This window comes from Bemisia tabaci, chromosome 9 (assembly GCF_918797505.1).
Source record: "Bemisia tabaci chromosome 9, PGI_BMITA_v3".
NCBI classification, from domain to species: Eukaryota; Metazoa; Arthropoda; class Insecta; order Hemiptera; family Aleyrodidae; genus Bemisia; species Bemisia tabaci.
The window spans coordinates 4,099,522-4,119,665 of record NC_092801.1 but is presented as its reverse complement, the minus strand read 5'-3'; the positions used below and the strand labels follow the sequence as shown (position 1 = coordinate 4,119,665).

Here is a 20,144-nt window from a genome sequence, read left to right as displayed (position 1 = left end):
CTCTCCACTCTGTTCTCCGAAGTTTGAGCGACTTGCAGTAGCTGAGCTGAAGCACTTATAGAAATTGTCATATTCTCATATCGACACGGTAACGGCTAGTATGCACTTATACTCAAGTAGATAATTGTTTTTCCTATGCGCAGGTAGTTTGAATTTGCACATCGAAAAACGTTGAATTTTTAGTTAGGAGTGACGTTCAGTAATTTTTATCGTACAAATTGAGTTCTAAGTGAAATTTTGATAAGAAAATATGTATCGAAGTGTTGTTTTTGCACCTTTTCTTATAGTCCATTCCTCCATTTTATCTGAAAATGTGAAGGAAAGATATTCATAAGTCTGCACGTGAATTCATATTTTCTCGAATGCAAAATGACAAATTTTTCAATACACCTCAGGCGTTCTCCCTGCAGTGAGCAAGGCAGTGGCCCTTTGCAATACCTAGTGTGGACAGAGCTCAATAATTGACCATTTGCAATTAGTGAACGACCAATATCTTATATTAAGAACAGCATACATGCCCTCAATTTCCCTATGCAGATAGCTGATTTTATAGAAGAGCCAGAAATAGTAGTCCCTATTTGCTTTTGGTCCAACCTATGAGTCAATCCTCCCTGGAAGTAAACGAACATTCAACAAAGCCTTGTACTGATTTTACCTCCAAGTATGGTTAGAAACAGGAGAAAACAGCGTATCAAGTACATTCTTGCTGATCTTCCTCCATCTTTGCTAAAAACCCTATAAAGTAATAGTTAGATAAAACTGCGAAGTATTTTATTCGATTATGTGTCATGCTGTCATGTCGAACGGTAAATTCTCTCGTCTATGTGCATTTGGCTTTGAATACGATTTTCTAAAGTAATTTATTCAGAAATGAATTGCTGATCTGTGGAGCAATGTTTTTCCCCATGATAAAAAGATAAAAGGCAACATTTATTTCAGCAAAATTTTTACAATAAAATAGATGGATCTGTGCAATCGACCTAGTTCGTATCATTTTCTAACTCTTTTCGATTCGCCTTCAAAATACTGTGATACAATTATCGTGTCAGATGTGTCATGCAGCTTTTGAAGGCGTTTTACGTGTGTCAGTTGTTCATTCCATTCGAGAATGCTGTGTTTGAAGGGAAAATAGTTCATTTTTTTAAGTTGAGGAGGGGAATTAATTCTTCAGGAGCGGAAAATTTTCAGCTGTTTGAAATTTAATGAATTTCGTGTCTCAGTGGAAACCATAGAGTGAATTGAACCCGAGGATACTTCTGGTTCATTCTTCTGGAGCAAGGCTCAAGATAGCAAGGCTTAACAAGTTATTTCCTCAATTGGACTAATTTGTGACTAGGAACTACAATCTTTAGTTCAGTTTAGAAACAACGTATGCACCATTAATTTCCCTACTCACATAAGTGTGTTTACGGATGAGCCAGAAATCGTAGTTCCTAATCGCAAAATGAAGTCCAACTATACTGCCGTGCTAAGGAAAAACGTCGTATGAGCCGTCAGGCGTTGCCATATTTCCTTTAATAACCAACAAAGTAACTGGGAAAATTCTGAATATTTTTCTTCCAGTTGTTCAGACAATTTTGTTTCCAATTTAATCTAAAATATCGGAAAATTTCAAGGAAAAATACGCATAACTTTCTTCAAAATATATGTTTTACTCGGATAAATTTGGCAACTCTCGAATGTTCATACGGCGTCCTCCCTTAGCACGGCAGTACTGCCGTGATAGCGAAGAGAGCCGTAAGTGCAAAATTTTCGAAATCGAGTTTTCTTCGAAATTCGTCTAAACTCTTTTAGATGAAATTACTGAGACAGCTAAAACAGCAAAATTCATCCTAATTTAATGAAAGCAAGACGTATGAGAAAGCCGTAAGTGCATAAAAAATGACATACTTTTTTTCAAGACAGCCGTAGGTGCATGAGAGCCAATGAAAACAGTGCTTTCCAGTGAAGCACCGCCCTCTTCTGCCAATTTCTAACCTGAAAATGTGTTCGATGTGCGTCCAAAACGCAACCACGAAAGCATGCAGAAGATAGCACTTACGGCTGTCTTGCCTAACAATAACCTAGCATGAAAATGAAAAATACCCTTTTTATGTAATGGAAATCAAATCAGTCGATTTTTAATCATCCATACGATTTCTAGGAGTCTTCCGGACGATTAGTGGCAATTTGACAAAGAACGGAGGCTTCTTTCAATAAAATTTTCCGGTCAGAAGCTTCTGAGCCCGTTTTCTCAAAACTTCATTTTTGCACTTACGGCTCTCTTCGCTATCACGGCAGAGTATACTGAGCTTAGAAAGAAAGTTCGGTGCTTTGGTAGAATGAATTTCAAACATCTATATTTCCAGAAGGAAAGGCCCTTTGTAGCCTCAATAAAAATTCATCTTTTTCTACCGGCGAGCCTTGAGACGCAACGTTGGAGCCGTAGTCCGATTCGGATCCAGCATCAGATTCAGAACCAGATCTAGATTCAGATCCAGAGTATGCATGTAGAGCCGGGCTAAAGGGCGAAGGTGAAGTTGTATACTTGGGCGAAGGTGAAGGCGTATACTTGGGCGAAGGTGTGGGCGCATACTTGGGCGGCGTTGAAGGCGTATACTTGGGCGGAGGCGGCCTCTGAATAGGCAACTCGATCTTGCTCAGTTTCCGTCGGAGCATGTTGTCGCAGTAAAGCATGTTAATCTCAGGTTTGTACCGTCGAATCGGAGTCGGGATTCGTCGCTCGCAGACACACACATCTCTCTTATTGCATTTTCCGTCAATCTAAAACAGTAATGATAGCATATAATTGGAAAACAGAAAAATTAAATAACAAAGTAGAAATAATAAAGAAGCATTACCGGAGAACTTCAGATGTGTGACCCTAACCCTCCGGTATGTACCGGTATGTACTTCACTATTATGCTGTAGCATACTGCACAATTTTTCTAACACTTTATCGGCACCATGAACACTTATAAACCTGAAGTTGGGCGGCCTGCCCGAAATGGCCATTGTGCGTAAAGAATAATAAAAAAGTTAGTCATCTAAGTATAATCGGTTTTTGAAAATCTTGAATTTCGCGCCGGGATTTTTAACAGTGTATGCATATTACACTTGTTTTCCTCACTTACTTGTTTTACTTGTTTACTTGTTTACACTTGTTTTACTTGAAATCATTAATATCTCAATTTTTCAAAAACTGCGCTTATGCGCCTTGTTCTCCAAGCGCCTTAAATGATAAACAAGACGACGGTTCCAACGTCTTAACGTTGGAGAGCGTTCACCGTAGCACCTCGTCAATGTGTATAAGTGGTTTTGCGCGGACGGAAGAGAGCGCTGCAAGACGCTGTTGAACTAAACGTGGAGCGTAACCTAGGAAACATACATATATACAAGAATCATAGAGTAAAATATAGGGGTCATTAATGAGAGGGTACTTAGTACCCAAAAATTTTTCTAGAATTACGACGACAAAAAATTTGAACGATGCTTGAAAGAGTCATTAAATAAAAGTATGTTGCAGTGTTTTAAAACGTAAAGATATTAATTTCTCAAAGAAAAGCCTACAGGCATTACGTACAGTGGAAAAATTGGGAGAAAAAAGGTAGAAATGGTACGTAAATAAAATTGAGAAACTAGATATTGCTTCCCGCCACGAAAAATGGCGCCGATTCCCAAAAGGCAGTGCAGGCTATTACCAATGGATTCATTAGTAACATACCCGCTGCAAACCGGCCGGAAAGAGCGTACACCACTAACGTGGTGAACGCTCAAAAAAGGAACCCTCAAAATTGGCACTGACCAGATGGGAGCAGTACACGAGAGGGTAGGGCACCGAGGTCGGTACAAACATCTCCACGGCGACTCCCAGGAATTGGCAGTAGATTCTGCAGTTTTTGTCGATCCGATATTTCTCGTTCCATTGATCCTCTTTCTTAACATATCTCTTGAAGGTGCAAGGGTCAAGCAGTTTGTTGACCATGAGTTTGCTGATGGCTTTTAGCTCGGAAGATATTGGAATACTGCGGGGTGATGATGTTGATCTCTCACGACGCGGACTGGAGGCCCAACCTACTTTTTTCCACAAGGGACTTTTCGTTAAATAACTTGGCAGCCTTTTCATCGCGAACTGAAAAAATAATGAGTAATACGAATTATGTAAGTATTGCAATTGTAAACATTTGTAATTGTAAGTAATTGTACAATGTAAGTATTACAAAAAAGTATTACAATCGCAACTTAGCTGATTTTGGCGCCAGCCATAAGAGTAGTTGCACAAGCTAAAAGTGTGGAAGTACCATCCAGCGGTATAGTAAATCCAACCACACTCATGCTGACTGTGAGGGCACCACCGCCTAGTGGCTTGGTTGATCCAACCACACTTTCCACCGACTTATACATACCTCTGACTTGCGTAACTACTCTAATATCTGGCGCCGGAATCAGCTAGGAGTATAGTTGGGATTGTGATACTTTCTTCCCGCGCAGGTGGAAAATTTTACTTTCAGGGACTCAAAATTTCTTTTTAGACAATTACGAGTATTTGGGAGCAACATTCATCTTACCTAGCAGGTGAATGATGAGCGTCAGGTACGGTCCTGACTCGGACAACTTTATCAAATTTCGGTTTCTTTGCTGAACGAGTTTCTCAGCACGCACTGGAATAAAAAACACGTTGGATCTAGAGTTCAGACTCTTAAAAACATCGACAAGAAAAAATACTCTTGATTCAATCAGATTTAAGCTTAAATCTGATTGAATCAAGAGTCCGTTTCTTTGTCAATTTTTTCAAGAGTCTGGAATCTAGATCCAATGTGTTTTTTTTTCCAGTGCGTTGAATTCCCGAAAGTGAAAGCTTCCACCATCACCAAAATACCAATGGAGGGTCTTTCTTTTTCTCGGCCCAAAAAGTTTCGAAACCAGTCAAGTTAAGCACAATGAAAAAATAGATAACCCAAGATTGGTCTTAATAACGGAATGTGTAACACTCTTGTGCAATAACATAATAAGAGTCGCTTTCACAGCGCCCTCTTGTGCTCTTCGACGCCTAACCGCCTCAGAACTCGGTCCTCCCACAACCCGTCAGGGAGTTGGCATTCCTTCATTTCATTTAAAACCCCCGTAAAATATTTCGACGGTGTAAGTCGGCAATCACATAACTCGGTTTGCGACGTCGCAGGCCTCCTGTTACACGTTATTTTTGGAACGGAAAACTGCTCAACAGCAATCTTTCAAAACTTTCGTGATTTTTCTTCTCTGTGCGAAGAAAATTCTGCATGAACTTCAAGGAATGATGTCAATTTGTTCTCTTTTAAAAAATTAACATAGAGGCGGGGATTTTCAGACACCGCAAACGAGTTGTGTGATTGTCGACTAACACCGTCGATTTGTGTAATAAATATGCACAATGTTCACACAATTTGCCAACACGGAAAAAACGAGCTTAGGGTTGGGACCTACATGTTAGTGCTGGGCACTAACGAGGGTTAGGTCAAATGGAGCCAGCAAGTCAGAGGAGTGCTGGGCACTAAACAGCTCGAGGCTGGGTCACTAAGGAAGAAGTAGTGTCAAGCCCTAAAGTGACTTTGGAGCGAGCGTAAAATATGAAACGCCTCCGCCGGGGATCGAACTCAGGGTGCGCCGGTGGAAGACCAGCGCGTTACCACCAGGCTATCGTGACTCCGACGTCTCATGCGTGAATTTACACCTGTTAAGCGCAACTACGTCTCGCGGCATCTGATTAGCACTACTCATGTTCAGTGCTCACCTGTACTGCCTTCCGGTGTTGAGCTGTACAGCGCTTAGACGCCAGCCCTCAACTACTCCCCACTAAACGGCCAGTAGTGCTCAACACTAGTCTTGTTTTTTCCGTGAAATAAAAACGAGAAGGAAAAAAAAACTGGATCACCTAACCGTCCATAGGTGAACAAAACGTAAGCATTAAAAATTTTAAAAACGCATTTTGTCACCATAAATTATTTCTATAAACGTTTCAAAGTCTCTTTTGAGATTCTCCAGTTTTTCTCCGTTTTAGAAAGTCTCCAAAAAGTTTTTTGTTTCCATAGGTAAACAAAACATGAACATTTGACTTTTGATAAACGCATTTTGTCAACAATACTTATTTCCTTAAACGTTTCAAAGTCTTTTTAGACACGGAAAAAACAAGACTAGTGTTGAGCACTACTGGCCGTTTAGTGGGGAGTAGTTGAGGGCTGGCGTCTAAGCGCTGTACAGCTCAACACCGGAAGGCAGTACAGGTGGGCACTGAACATGAGTAGTGCTAATCAGATGCCGCGAGACGTAGTTGCACTTAACAGGTGTTAATTCACCCACGAGACGTCGGAGTCACGATAGCCTGGTGGTAACGCGCTGGACTTCCACCGGCGCAACCCGAGTTCGATCCCAGGCGGAGACGTTTCATATTTTACGCTCGCTCCAAAGTCACTTTAGGGCTTGACACTACTTCTTCCTTAGTGACCCAGCCTCGAGCTGTTTAGTGCCCAGCACTCCTCTGACTTGCTGGCTCCATTTGATCTAACCCTCGTTAGTGCCCAGCACTAACATGTAGGTCCCAACCCTAAACTCGTTTTTTCCGTGGAGATATTCCATTTTTTTCACCGTTTTAGGGAAACGTCTTTAAAATTTTTAAATTTTTCACTGAATGAACAAAACATAAGCTTTTTAGGGTGGGGTCACATACTTTCTTGACTCTGGCCTGAGGACTGTAGTTCTTGTAATAGACTCCGTTGATCCACTCGAGCGCGCCTTGCAAAACCTGCAAGGTGGTGTCTATGATGTGCCGGCTTTTATCGATGACGCACTCGCCGACATTATTACATTTGACGTAGTCCAGGAGATCCTTGATGTCTTCCTCTTGGTCCGGGAGACACCCGTTGCTCTTACAGACCTGGATGACTCGTTCGACCTCCCTATCCCGAGTGGAGGTCTGGAAGTTCGGCCAATGCGGATGGCGCGGCGGGAAGCCCACGGACATGAAGAGGGGCAGCATCGGGTACTCCACCTCGTCCAGCCACAAGGGCGTCTCCGTCGACGGTCTGTAGGCGCTGAAGAACGTCGCCGAGTTGCATGCGTGCGCTTCCTCCGTCCGGTTCAACGATTTGCACCAGATGACGGCCTGAGAAGCAAAACCAGAAACTACAGGCCTCGATAGACGATCAAATTCCCGAACCAATGGACTACTAGACAAGGTATGAATTTAAGCAATCTGATACATATTTCTAAACCAAAAATTCACGTAGAAAACGATTCACACAACGAAAATTACTGAAACCAACTCCTAACGAAGATATAAACGTTTTTATTTCACATTGGCTACAAGGAATTCGAACTGCCCGCTCATAAAGAAACTCAAAGCTCTACGCGAGTCAAATCGCGCACTACAACGGTTTCAGCAAGCTTCTCAATCGAGCAATGTTCATTTCCCGTCATGTATTTTTCAAACTATAAGCAATTTGCTATAGCTGAGCCAAAGCGTCAAGATTGAGGTTGCCAGATTTTTATATCGCAGAGACTGTCATGATAACGTTAAGGTACGGCAATTAAGGCGCGGAATGCCGCCGCGGAATCGTACGCGGCGGACGGAAGGGAAATCTGTTACACGCGTTTCAATGGGAGCGGCAACTAAGGAGCGGAGCGACGCCGCGGCGTCCGCGGCGTCACGGCGCTCCGATCTGTCGAGAACAGATCGGAGCGGAATCCCTCGGAGATTCCGCCTCGTCCGCCGAGGTTTTCGATGATTTTTCATGTCTATGTGCCGAAACGTGGATCGCGGTGGAGAAACCAATGGAAAATTGCGGGCCATCGTGACTTATTGGATTCATGAAAGAAAACATTTTTTTAGCACGATATCAACGCATGGCAATCCTACCTCGTACCAGGTGCAAATAATACCACACAAATAGGTAAAAGAAACATGACACCTTTTTTCCAGGAAATAAATCTATAAAAACAAAACGGAATAACTATTTTATGGCTTTTTGGCATCTGAAAAATTTATTTATACGTTGCTATATATCTATAGAGAAACCTCTTTTTTTGAACATCATGGCTGAAAGTAAAAAAATTGGTGTCTTTGCTTGCAATGTTGCAACTCTCTGCTCAAGCTTCATTCGTTAATTTGAAACTATTGATAGGGAGCTTATCTTGAACTTTTTGTAAACATTTTATTGCTGTATGTTGGAGTTTTTTGCCAACGTGCGTCAAAAATTGTTTTGCTCATTCAAAAATACTTTTAGAAATTTTGCAAAGGGATATTTTGACTGGTATTCTCGTAAAAAATATTAGAGCTTTTGAAACGTGGTGAATGTTCATTGTAGCAAGGCACAACACACCTACAGTCGTGAGTTATCATCGGATACTGAGGACGAGACTGCCGACGGACGCGGCGGAATTTTGGAGGCGATTCCGCTGCTTAGTTGCCGGGCACGGCGGAACGGAAACAAACTCGACGCCTCGCTCGCTCGGGTCGTCCGCCGCGTCAGATTCCGCGGCGGCATTCCGCGTCTTAATTGCCGTACCTTTTAGCGCGCGATGTGAATCACGTAGAGCATTGAGTTTTCATGAGCGGGTGGTTTGAATTCACAAGTCAAGAATCATCAAATATCTTCGTAAGGAGTTAATTTCGGTAATTTTCTATGTGCGCATCGTGTTTTACGTGAAATTTTAGTTACGAAACATGTATCAGAATGCTGAAATTCGTACCTTGTCTAGTGGTCCATTCCGATCAAAGTAGCATCAAAGTGTCGGGGGTCATCAGTCTTAAAATCATTAATTCGCTTCATTTTAAAATGAACACTTGGCAGAAATGTTTTCTGTGGCAGGAAATGATGAATGGTGGCACTCCGTTCTGATCTTACTTTGAACAAAAAAGTGCGGCCCGTCAAAATTTAATGGTAGATGGTGACCACCGGTCATCAGCATGTCTACTTTCATCGGAATTGGTTCGGAATTTGATCGTCTATGCAGGGCTTATTGGCCTGATTACACGCTGAAATTTCCGTCAAATTCCGATCAAAACGATGACCAAGATGGCGGTCGAGAGTTATCTAGATTTATGAGTAAAATGAATTAAAAACAGCGTGTTGATTGAAATAAGTATGAAATAAGCACGATTGTGTGGCAATCAGATGAATGATGAGCCCCTCAGTTCCATCATCTACCATCTTACCGTCAAATTTTTGCAGGCCGCAGAAATTTGATGGTAGATGGTGCGCACCAGTCACCATTTGATCGGAAATTGATGGAAGTTCGATCGTGTAACCAGCACAAAAGGAAATGAAGACTCTCTGGTTTATTCACGCAGTCTTGAAGCGGGAGATTTACACGGATGAGTCCGGATTTCGTCCACAAGACTCCGAATGGACCACTAGACATGTTCGATGTTAAGCATTCTGATTCATGTTTCTTAATCAAAGTTTTACGTAAAGTACGGTTTGTGCAACGAAAATTACTGAAATTACCTCCTAACCAATATATTTAATGATTCTTGACGCGTGAATTCAAACCTCCCGCTCATGAAAGCTTAATGCTCTGCGTGATTCACATCGCGCGCTAAACGTTGTCATAACAGTCTCTGCGATATAAAAATCTGGCAACCTCAATCTTGACGCTTTGGCTCAGCTGTAGCAAATTGCTTATAGTTTGAAAAACACATGGTGGGAATGAACAGTGGATTGAGAAGCCTGCCGAAACCGTCGTAGTACGCGATTGGACTCGCGTGGAGTATTGAGTTTCGTGTGATGAATTCAAATTAAAAATTCAAATTCAAATGCGGGCAACGAATGTAAAATAAGATCGTTAATATCTTAGATAGGACATGATTTCGGTAATTTTCGACGCAAGAATCGTGTTTTACATGAAATTCTGGTTAAGAAACATGTATCAGAATTCTACATTCGTACATTGTCTAGTGGTCCATTGCGTTCGGCAAGACTCTCCGAACTGCGTCCCAGATCACGTCCATGTAATTCTTAAGGAAAATGTGTAAATAAATGACAACGTTGCTTACCTTTTTCTCATGTTGATACCAATGTCCGAAAAGTAGAACATACAAATAAATGGGTATAGAGCGGTGGATGGTAGGATACATTTTGCAATTGGGAACTACGATTTCTGTTTACGCTCAGTTTAGAAACAACGTATGCACCATTAGTTTCCCTAAGAACCAAAGTGTTCGCACAGAGGAGCCACACATTGTAGCTCCTAATTTCAAATATAGTCGAACTGTAGTGCGGAATCTCTTAAAAATGTCAGGGAATCTGACTCGCGTCGTTATGAAAATCCCTTGAAATTTTCAGAAGAATCTACACTCCCGTTCCCTGAAAATTTGGCAAAAGTTGATGTGACTTGCCACCTTAGTATATAGTTTTGATCATGAATATACGATTGTTTAAAAATAATCAGAACATATTTATTAGCAATATCATCATTACATCTGATGCAAAATCCCGACTTCTCTAAGGGCAATAGCTCGATTAATATTGATTTTAGAAAGTTGCTGTTCGTACGGATCTTATTAATCTTAGCTAATCTACAAGAATCAAGCATCAAAACACGAATCTATGATCAGCGCATCTACACGGAAAAAATTAAATGTTGATTTAGCATTAATACTGTTAAAAGGATGTCCGACAAGTTGCAAATGCTGATTTTACATTTTCACAAATGCTAACGTAACTACGCCCGCTGCAAAACTAACAAATTAAAATGTTATGTCAGCATTTTTGTAATGTAAAATCAGCATTTGAAACTTGTCGGACATCTTTTTAACAGTATAAATGCTAAATCAACATTTAATTTTTTTCCGTGTACCTCTTTGTCAATTGATCGGTCGCAGTGGCGAAGCGTGAAAGATGGATTATCGATATTCCTCCATCTGAAGCTACGGTAAAGAATCGATTATTGAGGTGTTCGTTGCGAACACCCTGTTATCGATCCTTTTCTATAGGTTTAAATGGCAGATCAGTCGATCCATCGCAAAGCACGCCACGCCACTGGTCGATCGACCATCGTATCGTGTTCGGAAGTGCTAAAAATCCACCTTAAGAGCTATCTACGTGTCAAATATGTAAGGGCTGTCTTACCGTACCGTCCATATGTGTATTTCTGCACCTGTATAATCGGGCAGGCGCGTCGGAAACAAAAACTTCTCCGTTTCTTCTGATATAATCGCGATCCAATTGTTTATCCTCCAGAATGTCGAGGTAGTAGTATTTTCTAGCGCTGGCTTCACCCAGAAGATCAAACCATGAGGTGACGGCTAATATTACGCCCAAAATCATCTAGCCTACATAAGTGCGGATCTCATTATTGCCGTGCTCAGACAGAACGCCGTATGAGCCTTCAGGTGTTGACGAATTTACTTTGATGAACCGCGAATTTTCTGGGAAATCTGTGCATGTTTCACCCAGGGCCGGATTAAGGGGGTGGCCACATGGGCCGCGGCTCATGGCGGCAAATTTAGGGGGCGACAAATTTTGAATTTTTTTTTTAAATATAGATTTAAAAAAATGGGATTCAGAAAAAAAAATGATCAATGAGAAAGGAGGACGAAATCTCTCTTTCCTGAGAGTATATAGTAATTTCTAATTTTGTCGTTTTCCGGTGATACAAGAAATAGCAACCTTAATTAGTAGAGTGAAGAGAGGAACTGAACACGCAATTAGGCCTGGAGCTCAACGCAACGCAGAGCAGAATGATAACGAGGACTTGAAATGAAAAAGACGAACCCTCGGCGCGGCGATCGGCATGTAACACATGTTAGCGCATACAAGACTGCATGAATACTTCACCCATTGCGGCAAACACAGCGCGGTTTGGAGCGGTTGGCGTGAAACGCATAGCGCCTACAAGACTGCAGGAATACTTCACGCATTGCGCCAATCACAGTGCGATCAGCGCGGCGCAGTGGCGGAAGTTAAAATTATTAAACCACATTTATGTTTGTTCTTTCATAATTTTTTGGTTCATTTCTTATGAACGGAGGACCTTGTCCACATAGAGACGGGTTTACGGAACTTAACTTTCGAGCAAAGTTCCGTGAAATTTTGTTAGTAGTGCTGACAGGGCTTTCGCAAAAAATGTATCCAACACGAGTAGGTAAACGCGTCTTATGCACTCCTCCCCCTCTGGCACGTTCACTTGATGGTTTTTATTGATGTTTCAAAACGAATGAGAAGGGGGCGGTAAGTAGGTGAATCCGGCCCTGGTTTCACCTTCAATTGGACTGCATCTTGCAATTTGGAGCTATAAATTCTAACCCGGTTTAAAAACAAAGTATGTGCCATTAGTTTCCCTATGCACATAAGTGGTTTTTCAGATGAGCCAGAATTTATAGTTCCAAATTGCAAAATGCAGTCAAATTTTTCGGAGGATTTTATCCGCAATCGGATCCAAAATATCTGAGAATTCCAAGAGAAAATATGCATGACTTTCCTGAAGATTATATATTTTATCAGAGGAAATTTGGCAACTCTCGAATGTCCATACGGCGTTTTTCCTTGGCATGGCAGATTAGAAATTGAATGGAATCAAGGAGAGACAAGACTGTTAATAGAGTCCATTTTCTAGTATTTCTTAATTTTGTAATCAAATGTTCTAATTGTGAGTAAATGTCTCGCCATTGTAGTGAACATTGTTATAATTGTTCAAATATTGATACTCTGTGAAACCGAGTTGGATATACTTCAGTTTAATTAGGTTCAATTCATATTTCTATATTCGGATTATTCCAAAATATTCGCCTCATCACATAAAATTATTTACCATGTGTCGCTCTTGCCTCAAGAGAGTTTTGTGGTACCTTTTTAATTTGCCTTTCATTTTTGACGTAGGCCAAGGACATCCTCTGTTTAGGAGTAGCTATCTATTTGGAGATTTGTATCTTGTTCTGTCCTTCGTCTTCTTCCGGCCGAAGTATCACAATCGCCACGTGACGTTTCAAACTTTCCACCGCCATTTTATTTTTTTACAGAGAAATCGTTCAACGAAGCTGTCCGAAAATTTCACTGAATTTTCTATGTGCTTCCAATACAATTTACTGAAGTTTTCAAACAGATTGAACCATTTCTGTGTAAACAAATTAAATAACTGCGAAAATTTTGAAACGTTGCATGGCGCTTGTGATACGTTGTCCGGAGAGTGATAAGATATGTATTGCTTTGCGATAAATTGTGTCGATCGATAACCGGTGAATGTTAATATTTACTCCATCAATCTATTTACATAATTGAATACGAACAAACAATATCGTAAAACTATTAATATACGACTCACTCCCATTACTTTGGGTATGTAACGCTTACATAGCTTACACGCTTAAAAGTACGTGCCTGGAGATCATTAAGACAATTTAAGGTTTCATTTTAAGGAACGAAAATGTGGTAATCTAAATTTTAAAACTTACTTGTGTACAATTTATCTTCCTTTTTGCACTACGCATTTAATTTATAGAACACCTGCAACCTACATCTAATCAAACACTAATACGATAGTCTTCATTCTCTGCGGTGATTGGACCTAGAGCATAAGAGTCACTAATAGTCAAAAATCGCAGTTTGTTCGGAAACGACGCAATGCGCACGAAAAGAAGTATGGAAGTGGAAAGACTCGTAAAGACACGTATTTTTGTGTATTAGCGAGGGGTGTATACATTTATTAGTTTAGGATGAATCAAATATTTTTAACCGACAAACCAAGTAGGGAACATCATTCAAACACCAACAACCAAGAAATTTGTTTTAGAGATCGGGAACTTTAATTTGCATTAATAAAGTAATGGTCACTCACTCTGGTCACAGGTAGATTATCGAGGTAGATGATTGTGCTTCATCCGTATTCTTCGGTAACACGAGGAAAAATATGGTAGCACTACGAAAAGCCGAAAAAGCACTGTATGAAGGTTAGGGACACCTCTATTTTAGTGTTACAAACAAAGATTTGTCAAAAAAAAATTTAAATAAATAAAAAACTTGCGCAGGACACCCACTCATATTCAACGTGGAGCTAGCTCGTTCACCCTAAGCTACATAGTGTTCATGGGTCTTTTAAAAAAACTCGAATGAATGCTTTTAACCACACGCCACGTCAACATCACCTTGATTCCAGATAATTTGTCTTACTTCAGCACTCGCACATCACTTTTTTTAAATTTTTAGTTTTCCAAAAAAAGAAAGAAAAAAACAAGTTCTCGAAACGTAACGCATAAAAATCTATTCACAAAAAATGCCCTTGAAAGTTACAGTGCTGGAAAAATTGTGCGGCGTTGTACGTACTATCCGGCAGACTTTTTAGCAGCTTTACCCTCTGGAATTTCCTTTTTTTTGTTTTCTTTTAGTATACAAAATCATGCCGTATCTTTACTCATTTACACGGGAATAAAATTGTCATTGGTGTTGGTTTAATTTGCTCAAAATTACTTGAAAAACTGCATAGGTGTTCGTTCAATTTGCTACAAATCAGTGGCGTGGCGTGAATTGCGATATATCGATTAATATGCCATTTAAAACTATGGAAAAGGATCGATAAACAGGGTGTTCGCAGCGAACACCTTAATAATCGATTCTTTATCATAGGTTTAAATGGCATAGCAATCGATACATCGCAATTCACGCCACGCCACTGCTACAAATTACTTAAAAAATTACACAATCCCAGCAATTTGGCAAAGCTTATTCGAACTTGTTGCAAAGAACATTTTTTGTTACTTTATGAACTACGTACAAGTACAAAGTACATTCGTAACTTAGCAGTCACGAAAAGTCCTCAACACCCAACTCGAGAGGTGATTATTTGAGTTTTTTTACGGTTGATGAGTGTTCGCTGAAGGCTGCGTCAGTGCCAGCATCGTTAGTGAGTTCCATTCCAGATACCGAAATGCCATGGCTCATTGTGAGTGCGTCTGCGTTGCATTTGTGGAGCAGTCCAAGTACCGAAGTTTTTCCGATCCTCCGGGCATAGCTCTCGGCGCTAGCTTGAATATAAGAGTTTGTCGTCAACGATGAAATATTCGTAATCTCTTATTTCACTCTCCAACGCGCGCTGGTACTATTGTAGTACGGAAATTAAATTCAATTTCGGAAATTAACCCTTTCTTGCATGCTAATCGTTGATTTTGGAGAGAAATTCTATAATTGTACAGAATTTTTTTGACAATAGAGTCAGTTGGAATTGATCTTTGTAGTTTTTTTTTTAGGATATCAGACTTATAATGCTCTCAAAAAATCATTTTTTGCTTTGATTCAATTTAACACTCTAGCATAGAAATAAAGCTGAAAACCATTTGTTGCTTTCATGCAACGCTATGCAATAAAGGGTTATAAATAAGGGTTTGTCATAAACGATAAAATACTTGTAATCAATTATGTCACTCTTCGTTGCGCGCTGGTACTATCACGATAGTTAAATTAAGTTTAATTTCCGAAATTAAAACTGGTACTTAACAGAGGATAAATTATTATTAATTATTATTATATTATAAAAATCATAGAGGGAAAGCACAGAGGGTGATGTTGGTTTCCCAACGAATACCATCGGTTACGTTCAAAGATCTTCGGGCCGGCGTTTTCTGAAAGGCAACAGTCAACAACTGCACCGATGTACCAGTTCGTTGATCCTAGTTTGAAAGTGGGCTGGACGCTACATTCAACGGCGATGAGCAATGGAGATGTTGCATGTGTGAGGAATTTGCGATTTGACTGTTGATTCTTATGTAGAAGTTCGCGAGAATCACTGGTTTTCTCTGAAATCAACTCTCAAGCTCAAAAAAAGCTCTCAAGTTGAGGACAAAATGGAGGAGATATCCAACGCTATCCTGAGAGTCTACCTCTCTATCAAGGCAAACTCTACATGCAAAGATAGGGAGCAAATACATTGACAGGGCTGCCACTTTACTTGGGAAAACTGAAAACACGGCAACCCTGCTAATGTTTTTTCTATCTATCTTGGAGCGCCTTCAATTTCGTATGATACTGTGCAACACCCCTGATGTGAAATAGTTGCTTGAGGCGCCGCGACTGAAACTTGAAACGCGCGATGGCACCTACAAACCTAAAGGGATACTGCAAGCATTGCGCAATGCGTGAAGTATCCCCTTAGGTTTGTAGGCGCCAGTGCGCGTTTTGCGCTGGCAGTATGCTGCTCCACTCTGCGTTGGGCTCTAATATTTAACTCGTTGAATCAGAGTTCAACTCATGATTTTGAAATGTTTGCACATTCTGCTTTGAATATTCTCATCTTAATTGATGAACAAAAATATGTTTTCAAGGAAAATATGATATGTATTTTGGAAATAGTAAGGTGGTTCCGTATCAGTTTTATGATTTCCAAAGCACATTAATTTTTTCTTTTATATTTCGTGCTTTTAATTTGCTGATATAATACTATATTGATTGATCTGTCCTTTAAACCTATGGAAAAGTATCGGTAAAACGGGTGTTCAGAACGAATACCCGAAAAATCGATTCTTTACCACACCTTCGAATGAGAAAATATCGATCGTCGATTATTCGCGCATAGCCACTCCTCATAGGCAGTGACCAGCCAGCGCCACTAATAAGTTTGACTTATTGATTCGTAAGGCATGAGTTATAGCGCGTTCTAACAACTCCTTCGACTTCGTAACTATGGTCCGCAGTAATGGTGCCGAATTTTTCTGAAAAACCACCATACACTAATTTCGCTATCACAATGGAGATGTTGCATGTGTGAGGAATTTGCGATTTGAATGTTGATTCTTATGTAAAAGTTCGCGAAAAACACGATGGTGTCACTGGTTCTCTCTGAAATCAACTCCCAAGCTCAAAAAAAAAGCTCTCAAGCTGAGGCCAAAATGGAGGGGATATCCCACGCTATCCTGAGAGTCTACCTCTACATCAAGACAAACTCTCCATGCAAAGATAGGGAGCAAATACATTGACAGGGCTGTCACTTTATTTGGGGACTCCAAAACTGAAAACACGGCAGCCCTACTTATGTATTTGCTCCCTATCTTTGCTTGGAGAATGGAGAGTTTGTCTTGATGGTATAGAGGCGGACTCTCAGAATAGCGTGGGATATCCCCTCTATTACAGCCTCAACTTTCTGAGCGTTTTTTGAGCTTGGGAGTTGATTTCAGAGAAAATCAGTGAGACCATCGTGTTTCTCGCGAACTTTTACATGAGAATCAACAGTCAAATCGCAAAGAGCCATGCACAAAAAAGGCCAAAAACGGCCCATTTTTGGGCCCTCGAAATTGGGGTCGGAGTGAGGTTTTTTTTCATCCTTAGGGTGACCCTTTACACATACTAAAATTTCAGATTGAGTATACGCACCGTTTCCGAGTTATGGGGGGGCAAAGTCCCCGATTTTCACCCATTTTTGCAGGTGTTTTAATGTCGAACTCCGGCTGTTACGAGGTACCAGATCTAGATATTGAAGCGCGGTTTGCGGTGATTTGTTAAGCTATTCTTGTAGTATTTTTCCACATCTTTCACAAAGCCCCAAATGGTTTTTCGGGGAGGGGGGGGGGACTTCATTCATACTATCACGACCGTTAGCGCATCTTACTGACTTTACTTTGATCTCTTCTCTCCACGCCGCGGTCATGATGGTATTTTCTGTTGGGGATTTTTCTTCTTCTTTACATTTTCCCAATTTTAATGTCCTCCCCCCCTTTTCCCCTTTTTACCCCCTCCCCCGCAATCCAAACACTTCATCTCAAGTGCTTCTTCCTGTAAGGCAGATATGACGGGGTCAGATGTGGGGGATTATTTTTCTTTCTTTACGATTGATAAACTTTGACCCAACTTACTTCTCCCTTACAGGGGTAAGGGCCCCCCTTACCCCTGTATTATCCCCCCCCTGGCCCGCTCCACTTTACTTGAAGTATTTTGCTCCCTCCGCAGCAGAAATGACGATGTTTCTGGCAAATAATTTTTTACTTATGTTTAGGTACTGAAATACTTCTACTGAGGCTCACACACCATTCATTTGCGATCGGTATTATGAATGCTGTAAATAAATCTAATCTATTTACTATTTATTTTTCATCTACCTAAAACATTTTTGGTGAGGCGTCAATTGCTGTTGAAAAAGTAAGTTTTAGTGCTTACAAATTGGAAGAAAGCGGAAGAGAATGTACCTAGGACAGAATAAATCAAACATAGAAGTGGAAAGAGAAACGTGAAAAATATGAATAAGAAAAAATTATTCACAGAAAACATCGTCATATCTGCCTTACAGGAAGAAGCACTTGAGATGAAGTGTTTGGATTGCGGGGGAGGGGGTAAAAAGGGGAAAAGGGGGGGGAGGACATTAAAATTGGGAAAATGTAAAGAAGAAGAAAAATCCCCAACAGAAAATACCATCATGACCGCGGCGTGGAGAGAAGAGATCAAAGTAAAGTCAGTAAGATGCGCTAACGGTCGTGATAGTATGAATGAAGTCCCCCCCCCCTCCCCGAAAAACCATTTGGGGCTTTGTGAAAGATGTGGAAAAATACTACAAGAATAGCTTAACAAATCACCGCAAACCGCGCTTCAATATCTAGATCTGGTACCTCGTAACAGCCGGAGTTCGACATTAAAACACCTGCAAAAATGGGTGAAAATCGGGGACTTTGCCCCCCCATAACTCGGAAACGGTGCGTATACTCAATCTGAAATTTTAGTATGTGTAAAGGGTCACCCTAAGGATGAAAAAAAAACCTCACTCCGACCCCAATTTCGAGGGCCCATAAATGGGCCACTTTGTGCATGGCTCTTTCTCACACATGCAACATCTCCAGTTTGTGCGTTAAAAAAGAACCTGCGATCGGTTGACATCTGTGCGAGCGACTGGAGGTCTTGGAATTAGTATGCATTTTTCGAATTAGTTGCTGTCAATAAGCTTCGCGCTCTAGGAAGGTGTAATTAAAGAGGATATTACTTTTTTACCGACGATTCCTGAGTACGAAGATTAAGTGTTTATAAACGCATTAATCCACTCAGTGAGTCTCGCTCAGTTCGTAGTCCCCCACTGTTGACTCGACCGAGTCACGTTTTGTCTACCTAATTTTACTTGTGAACTTTAAAATACTGCTTTACTTGAAGAGCTACCAGAAATTCAGGTGAATCACAAGCCCTACCGTAAGCTCCCCAACCGGTTAAAAGTTTCATGTATTTTCACAGTTAGTTTGATCGTTGTACTAGACGGGTATCCATGGTCTTCTGGTTATCGACAGGTGCTAGTCCTCAGATGAGTACTTTTTGTGCAGATTTCGAAATAATGACCCAAGTGTTTTTATATTGCGTGATAAAGTTGTAAATTCTCCCATTTCAACAACGTAAATGCTCGTTTCTTGTCACAGCTCACTCTGAAGATTTTCCTGATGGGAGGTATCCTGCCGTGCTAAGGAAGAACGCCGTATGAACATTCGAGAGTTGCCAAATTCTCACCGATAGAACGTTAATTTTTGAGGAATTTTTTGAATATTTTGCCTTACAATTTTCAGGAACTTTAGGTGAAATAGTGAATAAAATTATCTGAACAATTACACGAAAAATATTCATAAGTTTACCAGGCAAAATGTGTTTTATCAAAGGAAATTTGACAACGCCTGAAGGCTCACTCGACGTTCTTCCTTAGCACGAAAATATTTGTGTCAATATTTCTTTCTCGTTATTTTCAAGGTAGAATATTTCCAAAATGAAACTGAAAAACGCAAAATGGGCATGATGATTTGTCCTGTTGCATTTTCGACATCGGATCGATCCTACTCGGCTGAAAAATAGGTAATATGTGCGATATGACTGCTGGAAACTCAGAATTAGACACGATATGATGAAATGCTTGGTTTTTTTCTGCCTGGCCTTGATGTTCATTTCCATGATCGTCCTCGATATCCATGCTTGGGAGGACTACCCGTTGTGCAATCATAGGGGGCATCGCTGCGGAGTGAACATACCCTACAAGATCCCGGGCTGGGAAACTAACGTCCGCAAGCAGAATTGTTGCCACCCTCTTTGGTGCGACGAAAACCTTCACATTTGCAGGGACGGCTAGGGGTGCTGTCTGCATATTGTACCACAACGTTTTTTTCAAATAAAATTATTTTTGTTTGACACAAAAGAATTATTTTGATTTTCGAAGATTTTCTTTAAATCAAAAATAGTTTTTAAAAACGTAAA

At 40.6% G+C, this 20,144-nt stretch overlaps 1 protein-coding gene across 2 annotated transcripts; it reads right to left on the bottom strand.

Annotated features, from left to right (window-relative positions):
- Positions 1-2,008: 2,008 nt before the first annotated feature.
- Positions 2,009-14,956, bottom strand: LOC109040560 (uncharacterized). 2 transcript variants are annotated; one of them, XM_072304373.1, is made up of 5 exons: positions 13,789-14,956; positions 11,085-11,287; positions 6,683-7,117; positions 3,785-4,111; positions 2,009-2,763 (listed from the first exon to the last, which is right to left on the bottom strand). In XM_072304373.1, the coding sequence occupies exons 2-5, from the start codon at positions 11,280-11,282 to the stop codon at positions 2,329-2,331; spliced, it is 1,395 nt and encodes a 464-aa protein (XP_072160474.1). In that variant the 5' UTR covers positions 11,283-11,287; positions 13,789-14,956; the 3' UTR covers positions 2,009-2,328. The 2 variants fall into 2 exon arrangements, with proteins under 2 accessions (XP_072160474.1, XP_018912116.2); XM_019056571.2 differs by having other exon boundaries at positions 11,085-14,956.
- Between the last annotated feature and the right edge of the window lie 5,188 nt (positions 14,957-20,144).

Excerpts from the sequence above, each read along its gene's own strand:
- LOC109040560 (XM_019056571.2), bottom strand. The coding sequence starts at position 11,282 with ATGATTTTGGGCGTAATATTAGCCGTCACCTCATGGTTTGATCTTCTG. Across the intron at positions 7,118-11,084 it reads ATACACATATGGACGGTACG|GCCGTCATCTGGTGCAAATC; the intron begins GTAAGACAGCCC and ends TTTGCTTCTCAG. Across the intron at positions 2,764-3,784 it reads TCGTGTACTGCTCCCATCTG|ATTGACGGAAAATGCAATAA; the intron begins GTCAGTGCCAAT and ends TTACTGTTTTAG.